The sequence below is a fragment of the Salvelinus fontinalis genome, chromosome 32 (assembly GCF_029448725.1).
Source record: "Salvelinus fontinalis isolate EN_2023a chromosome 32, ASM2944872v1, whole genome shotgun sequence".
In the NCBI taxonomy this organism is placed as follows: domain Eukaryota; kingdom Metazoa; phylum Chordata; class Actinopteri; order Salmoniformes; family Salmonidae; genus Salvelinus; species Salvelinus fontinalis.
The window spans coordinates 20421380-20430479 of record NC_074696.1 but is presented as its reverse complement, the minus strand read 5'-3'; the positions used below and the strand labels follow the sequence as shown (position 1 = coordinate 20430479).

General features: G+C 44.7%; 1 protein-coding gene across 1 annotated transcript in view; it reads left to right on the top strand.

Annotated features, from left to right (window-relative positions):
• The window catches only part of LOC129830873 (potassium voltage-gated channel subfamily H member 8-like), a 138764-nt gene that overhangs the window by 42847 nt on the left and 86817 nt on the right, over positions 1-9100 (top strand). The window contains exons 3-5 of the mRNA XM_055893685.1: positions 612-743; positions 4477-4619; positions 8841-9075. Of these exons, the coding sequence (XP_055749660.1) occupies positions 612-743; positions 4477-4619; positions 8841-9075 (510 nt within the window). The remainder of the gene's footprint in view (positions 1-611; positions 744-4476; positions 4620-8840; positions 9076-9100) is intronic.

Genomic DNA, 9100 nt, shown 5'->3' with positions numbered 1-9100 from the left:
ACACAGACACACATGTCCGCACTTACATACTGAACTACACACATTTACATAATTTCACCTCCATTTCTCAGATTTGACCATATTTACCACGACGTTCATAGCGAGATCCCCTGACTTAGGGATGGGCTCATTCCTCATTGTATCATTTCAAATCCAAAGTGCTGGAGTACAGAGCCAAAACAACCAAAAATGTGTCATTGTCTCGCTGTGTTATACCTCACTGTATTTTCATGATTCAGAGTATAATGTGTGGTCTGTAGCAGTAACTTGATTTGTGATGTGATCAAAACATGTGCAGTGTATGATAGAACATGTTGGATTTCTGAATCTGACGATCTGAAAACCAACTAATCAGAAGTTGAGCATCATTTCAGATATTTGGTCACACATAGCATGTATGTACTGTAGTATGGCTTGGGTCTAAGTGTCCCTCAGGTACAGATCTAGGATCAGCTTCCCCTCCCCCAATCCTAACCTTAACCATCAGTGGGGTAATGCAAAACTGACCCAAGATCAGTGTCTTGGGTCAACTTGACCCTACTCCGCTATGTGCTTATCACTTGTATAATGTGTTGTCTGTGTGTGTGTGTGTGTGTGTCTGTCTACTGCAGCGTCATTGTTCTGGTGCCTGCTGGAAATTGTCCCCATTAAGAATGAGAAGGGAGACGTGGTGCTCTTCCTGGCTTCATTTAAAGACATCACAGACAACAAGGCCAAGGCCATCCCAGAGGGCAAGAGAGAAGGTTAGAGTGTTTGTGTGTGTATGTATGTGTGTGTATGTGTGTGTGTGTGTGTGTGTGTGTGTGTGTGTGTGTGTGTGTGTGTGTGTGTGTGTGTGTGTGTGTGTGTGTACAAGAGTGTTCATCTTAGTGTTGTGTCTGTAGCATGTCTGTGTTCGTCACAGGAGGTTGGTGCCACCTTAATTGGGGAGGACGGGCACCTGGTAATGGCTGGAGTGGAAAATGTGGAACGGTATCAACAACATCAAACACATGGTTTCCATTCCTTTCACTCTATTCTAACCATTATCATGAGCCATCCTCCCCTCAGCAGCCTCCACTGGTGTGCGAGTGTGTGTGTGTGTGTGTGTGTGTGTGTGTGTGTGTGTGTGTGTGTGTGTGTGTGTGTGTGTGTGTATCTACAGTCAGTAATTTGATTTCTCAATCCTCCTCTCTTCCCCTCATGCATTTGTGTCGAATTACTTTCATTAATGTAAATAACAACAAAACAAAAACATGCTTTATTTTGATGATGATGTACTTTTTACACAAAGATAAGGGCTGATGCTGCTCATGCTTATAGTGAAAGACAAAAGTGGGGAATAATGACTGTGGATTTGACATATTATTCTACATTAAATCTGCATTGTAATCTCAAACATTTGCATTTGAAAGGTTATCAGTATCGGTACTGAGATAACAGAAAATCCAGCTCTGCAGAAGGGTGTGTTTCTGTCTGTATTGCTAAAGCAATGCACAGGCCATCTCAGTCCAGGCAGGGGAAACCCATCTTAACACTCGCTCAACAAGATCTCACGATTTGACCAATTTGATTTCAGATTCTGACGTTTGTCCACGTATCTCCAAACGTTGAATTTCGAAGTGTATATGACACCCTGGGTTGACTCCTGCTCAGCGTCGTTCCGTTTTTTCAAATGTCACATTTTGATGTTAAGGAGATTCTCCAGTACTTTTGCATACCTTTTAGCCAGTAGTTTTGAAAGTAGCACGCACGAGCCCCCCAAAAATGTACGTACTGCGTCACATATCTATAGAGATGTGCACCACGTCATTGCTCTCTCTCTGCTGTGTCCACTGAGCCGTTGGGCCCGCCCTGCAACCTCATTGGATAATGCTGGGCAGGTCTCTTAATGCTGTTCTAGACATCCTCAGGACATGGACAGACGTTCAATTTCGAAGTCAATCTTGAGCGATCTGCCTGCGCACACACGCACACATACATTTACACGAACAGACACACACATACACACACACATTGATAACCCAGTTAGTTCACACTTGGTCTAGCCTTCAGGCAGATTGGACAGGGGAACCCAATCTCTCTGTCGTCCACAACCCCTCTTTCCCTCTCTCCCTCTGTCCCTTTCTCCCTTCTCCCCCTCTCCCTCCCTCCTTCCCACATTCGCTACATTTTAATTTGTCTCTCTCCCCCTCTCTCTTTCTCTTGTTTTCTCTCTACCTTAGTCTCCTCCAATTTCTCTCTCTCTCTCTCTCTCTCTCTCTCTCTCTCTCTCTCTCTCTCTCTCTCTCTCTCTCTCTCTCTCTCTTTCTCTCTCTCTGTCCCTCCCTACCTCCCCATCTCTCCCTACCTAACTCTCTGTCCCACCCTCCCCATCTCTCCATACCTCTCTGTCCCTCCCTCCCCATCTCTCCCTCCCCCTTCCCCATCTCTCCCTACCTACCTCTCTGTCCCTCCCTCCCTCCCTACCTCTCTATCCCTCCCTCCCTCCCTCCCTACCTCTCTATCCCTCCCTCCCTCCACATCTCTCCCTACCCACCTCTTTGTCCCTCCCTCCCCCATCTCTCCCTACCTACCTCTCTGTCCCCCCCTCTCCTCTCCCCATATCTCTCTTTCTTTATCCTACCTATCTCTCACTTTATCTTGGTCTTTCCCTTTAACTCTCCAAACTTCCTCCTCTCTCCCCTGCTGTCTGACCTCCCTGGTTGTAAAGTGAGGGGAAATTCATTAGATCAGAAAATAAGTGTAGCTCTGTCTCTGTGGCATTACCGTGTTCCGTCCCCCAAGGCTCCCTGGCTTTATGGATGAGTTCTGTCTGTTCGCCTCGTCTGGGGTCCACACACACACACACACACACACACACACACACACACACACACACACACACACACACACACACACACACACACACACACACACACACACACACACACACACACACACACACACACACACACACACACACACACCACACACAAATTATACACATGAAAAGCAGGGTAAAGTTGCCCCTAGACACAGACACTCAAAAGCAGTTATCACCTTGGTTCTGGGGGAAGGACCAGATATTACTGATATCTCCCTAGAGCAACACAGGCGTCTTCTTCTCCTCTAGCAATGAAATGCATACTCTTAATACCTCTGTCCTCTATCAGAGACAAACACACAGGCACAAACACACATATGTACACACGCACGCACTCACACACTTACACATTCACATACTCATGCCTAGCCTCAACGTCTAGTCCTCTATCACAAATCAGTAGGCCTTACCAATCCCACCACAGTAGAATAATACAATTATTTTTTAAATTATTATTCTAAACAGTTTTATATAGAGACTCCCACTTTGTCATTACAGACCAATAGTTTGAGCTGAAAAGTAGAAACGGGGCCATGATTACTTTTTTCTTTAAATTCAGGAAAATGTCTAAACGTTTCTGTGATATGTAAATTACCCCTTCTGTTACATCAGCCAGGTCACCCGTGATACAAGTCAGTATTCGACGTCCATCCGAGATGACGTGGAAACCAGCCACTAGGGGCAACAGTGAGCGCTGTTACCTTCAAATAGGTTTCAGTTTTGCGAGGGTGTTGTGGACGGCGATCACTGATGGGCGTAAGCATCAGTCTTTGTTTCCAAAGGTTCAAGTTTGAATCCAGCGATAGAAAGTTGTTTTTGATATTTCTGTTTTAAGCCTAACCCAAACCTTAACCATTACCTTAACCATTCAGAGTTAATGCCTTACCTTAACCATTCAGAGTTAATGCCTAACCTTAACCATTCAGAGCTAATGCCTTACCTTAACCATTCAGAGCTAATGCCTTACCTTAACCATTCAGAGTTAATGCCTTACCTTAACCATTCAGAGTTAATACCTTAACCATTCAGAGTTAATACCTTAACCATTCAGAGTTAATGCCTTACATTAACCATTCAGAGTTAATGCCTTACCTTAACCATTCAGAGTTAATGCCTTACCTTAACCATTCAGAGTTAATGCCTAAACTTAACCATTCAGAGTTAATGCCTAACCTTAACCATTCAGAGTTAATGCCTTACCTTAACCATTCAGAGTTAATGCCTTACCTTAACCATTCAGAGTTAATGCCTTACCTTAACCATTCAGAGTTAATGCCTTACCTTACCATTCAGAGTTAATGCCTTACCTTCAAGAATGTGGAGTTCATGCTTAAACTTAACCTTAAACACTTTGAAACTTGAGGTTTGGAACAACTTAGCAATTTGACGTTTGAGAAGATGGACGAATGTCTAATTGTGATGTGAGACTGTGAGCGCTGGTGGGTTACATATTAATTGTCACTGTAACTAGTGTTGATATTAAGTATTTCATCCAAACATCATTCTTTTCCCCTCAGTTTTTTCTCTTCATTTTTCTATGAGCTTTTCCAGAGGGCCATGCAGTTTGATTGTACAGTAATACAGTCTGTCTGTGTGCATGCCTGTGTCTGTCTATGCTTTTGTGCTTGCAGAGCGCCGACAAGGGCGTCTGAAAACTGGCTCTTCGTTCAGTTCGACTCGTCTGCGGAGCAGTACTGTACTCTACCACATCTCTGGTCACCTCCACAGCAAAGACAACAAGAAGAGAAAGAAGAGCAAGATCAAACTCAATAAGGTAAGACACACCCTAACAACCAACACTACATCTTAACAACCAACACTACACACCCTAACAACCAACACTACATCTTAACAACCAACACTACACACCCTAACAACCAACACTACATCTTAACAACCAACACTACACATCTTAACAACCAACACTACACACCCTAACAACCAACACTACATACATCTTAACAACCAACACTACACACCCTAACAACCAACACTACATCTTAACAACCAACACTACACACCCTAACAACCAACACTACATCTTAACAACCAACACTACACACCCTAACAACCAACACTGCACCTTAACAACCAACACTACACACCCTAACAACGAACACTACATCTTAACAACCAACACTACACACCCTAACCAACAACACTACACACCCTAACAACCAACACTACACACCCTAACAACCAACACTACACACCCTAACAACCAACACTACACACCCTAACAACCAACACTACACATGATAACAACCAACACTACACCTTAACAACCAACACTACACACCCTAACAACCAACACTACACACCATAACAACTAACACTACACACCATAACAACAAACACTACACACCCTAGCAATCAACGCTACACATCATAACAACAAACACTACACACCATAACAACAAACACTACACACCCTAACAACAAACACTACACACCCTAACAACAAACACTGCACACCCTAACAACCAACACTACACACCCTAACAACAAACATTCAGATGGCGCCGGAGAAGAAGGCTGACGTTTAACGTGTCCCTAACCGATTGTGTTTTTTGTTTGTTTCTTTGCGATGTTTGTCATTTATTTTGCAACTTATTTTGTACATAATGTTGCTGCTACCATCTCTTATGACCGAAACATCAGAACTGGACATCAGAATAGCGATTACTCACCACGAACTGGCAAAATCCTTTTTTTCCTTTAACGAATCTGACGAGGCCGACGTGAATGATATACTGCTTTCCCGTAAACAGACCCAGATCCCCGTAATTTGCGTGAAGAGAAGGTAGAGAAAAAGGGGTCGGAGGGCGGGCTGCCTTCTGAGAATTCATAGGCGATCAAATTAACCACCACTTCCTTCCATTCTGCTAGAAAACGTGCAACCTTTGGAAAATAAAATCGATGACCTACACGGAAGATTAAACTACCAATGGGACATTCAAAACTGTAATATCTTACGCTTCACGGAGTCGTGGCTGAACGACGACATTATCAACATACTGGCTGGTTATACGCTGTACCGGCAGGATAGAACAGGTAAAACAAGGGGCGTATGTATTTTTGTAAACAACAGCTGGTGCACGATATCAAAGGAAGTCTCTAGGTTTTGCTTGCATGATTGTATTGTATCTTATGATACGCTGTAGACCACACTATCTACCTAGAGAGTTTTCATCTGTATTTTTCGTAGCTGTCTACATACCACCACAGGCTGAAGCTGGCAGTAAGACCACACAAGCTGGCAGTAAGACCATGAGCTGTATTCCACCATAAGCAAACAGGAAAATGCTCACCCAGAGGTGCCGCTCCTAATGGCCGGGGACTTTAATGGGAAACTTGAATCTGTCTTACCAAATTTCTATCAGCATGTTAAATGTGCAACTAGAGCGAAAATAACTCTGGAACACCTTTACTCCACACACAGAGACGCATACAAAGCTCTCCCTCGCCCTCCATTTGGCAAATCTGACCATAATATTATCCTCCTGATTCCTGTTACAAACAATAATTAAAGCAGGAAGCACCAGTGACTCCATCAATAGAAACTGTTTTGCTAGTACAGGCTGGAATATGTTCCGGGATTCCTCCAATGGCATTGAGGAGTACACCACATCAGTCATTGGCTTCATCAATAAATGCATCGATGATGTCGTCCCCACAGTGACCATACGTACATACCCCAACCAGAAGCCATGGCTTACAGGCAACATCCGCACTGAGCTAAAGGCTAGAGCTGCTGCTTTCAAGGAGCGGGAAGCTTAGAATAAATCCCGCTATCCCCTCCGACGAATCATCAAACAGGAAAAGCATCAATACAGGATTAAGATCGAATCATATTACACCGGTTATGACGCTCGTCGGATATGGCAGGGCTTGCAAACTATTACAGACTACAAAGAGAAGCACAGCCGAGAGCTGCCCAGTGACACGAGCCTACCAGATGAGCTAAATTACTTCTATGCTCGCTTTGAGGCAAATAACACTGAAACATGCATGAGATCACCAGCTGTTCCTGAGTGTGATCACACTCTCTGCAGCTGATGTGAGTAAGACCTTCAAACAGGTCAACATTCACAAGGCCTCAGGGCCAGATGGATTACCAGGACATGTACTGCGAGCATGCGCTGACCAACTGACATGTGTCTTCACTGACATTTTCAACCTCTCCCTGTCCGAGTCTGTAATACCAACATATTTTAAGCAGACCACCATAGTCCCTGTGCCCAAGAACACTAAGGTAACCTGCCTAAATGACTACCAACCCGTAGCACCCACGTCTGTAGCCATGAAGTGCTTTGAAAGGCTGGTCATGGCTCACATCAACACCATTGATGTGAGAAATCTCTATTGCAATCCACACTGGCCTTTGACACCTGGACAAAAGGAACACCTATGTGAGAATGCTGTTCATTGACTACAGTTCAGCATTCAACACCATAGTGCCCTCAAAGCTCATCAATAAGATATGGACCCTGGGACTAAACACCTCACTCTGCAACTGGATCCTGGACTTCCTGGTGGGCCGCCCCCAGATGGTAAGGGTAGGCAACAACACATCCGTCACGCTTACCCTCAACACGGGGGCCCCTCAGGGGTGCGTGCTCAGTCCCCTCCTGTACTCCCTGTTCACTCATGACTGCACGGCCAAGCACGACTCCAACACCATCACGAGGTTTGCCGATGGCACAACAGTGGTAGGCCTGATCGCCGACAACGACGAGACAGCCTATAGGGAGGAGGTCAGAGACCTGGCCGTGTGGTGCCAGGACAACAATCTCCCCCTCAACGTGATCAAGACAAAGGAGATGATTGTGGACTACAGTAAAAGAGGACCGAGCACACCCCCATTCTCATCGACGGGCTGCAGTGGAGCAGGTTGAGAGCTTCAAGTTCCTTGGTGTCCACATCACCAACACAGACCAAGACAGTCGTGAAGAGGGCACGACAAAACCTATTCACCCTCAGATTTGGCATGGGTCCTCAGATCCTCAAAAGATTCTACAGCTGCACCATCGGGAGCATCCTGACTGGTTGCATCACTGCCTGGTATGGTAACTGTTCGGCCTCCGACCGCAAGGCACTACAGAGGGTAGTGCATACGACCCAATACATCACTGGGGCCAAGCTTCCTGCCATCCAGGACCTCTGTACCAGGCGGTGTCAGAGGAAGGCCCTAAAATTTGTCGAAGACTCCAGCCACCCTAGTCATAGACTGTTCTCTCTGCAACCACATGGCAAGCGGTACCGGAGCACCAAGTCTAGATCCAAAAGGCTTCTAAACAGCTTCCACCCCCAAGCAGTGAGACTCTTGAACATCTAGTCAAATGGCTTTCTGCAATTTCTACATACATTTTTTGACTTTTGAATATATGATATACCGTATAGCCCTTGATTATTGAAGAATATAACTTATAAATCCCTCATGTGCTTAGTTCAAGTGTCGTACCATGTATCACATTAAAACCCCAAATATAAGCTTGTTTTATTCCATTGTCTGTAAAATTAACTATGTGTAGCTTCGAAACATGATTCAAACTGTCATTTTGATCTGATGCATGGTCAGTTCTTGTATCCATAGGTCTGTCTATGAATAGTTACATTTCTCCAGCCCCATCCCTTAGCTGTTAACCAAAACATTAGCGGGTTGACCACTTTGTTTTTGTTTGAACTGCAGATTTCCTTTTTTACAGATCTGTCTTTTAGATATTCTTCCTATTTCCTTTGATTAAGAAACATGTTTTTGATAACAACCTTAACTCGCCAACAAACATATGCTTTACTCAGACAGTTTTCTTTGCATCCCAAATGTATTATGGACCCCCTTTCTACTTCCATCTCCTTTCATCCAATCAGAATGTCTTCCCCTCTACTTTCACCCAATCAGAATATGTTACCCTCTATTTTCATCCAATCAGAATGTGTTACCCTCTATTTTCATCCAATCAGAATGTGTTACCCTCTCCTTTCATCCAATCAGAATGTGTTTGGGGACCCCCCTGCTCTGCCGGAGTACAAGGTGGCGGACGCCAAGAAGTCCAAGTTTATCTTGCTTCACTTCAGCACCTTCAAGGCGGGTTGGGATTGGCTGATCCTGCTGGCCACCTTCTACGTTGCCGTGACAGTGCCCTACAACGTCTGCTTCATCGGAGATGATGACCTCACCAGGAGCACTACAGTCAGCGACATCGCTGTGGAGATACTCTTTATTATAGGTATAAGGGAGGGTCATATGTGTGT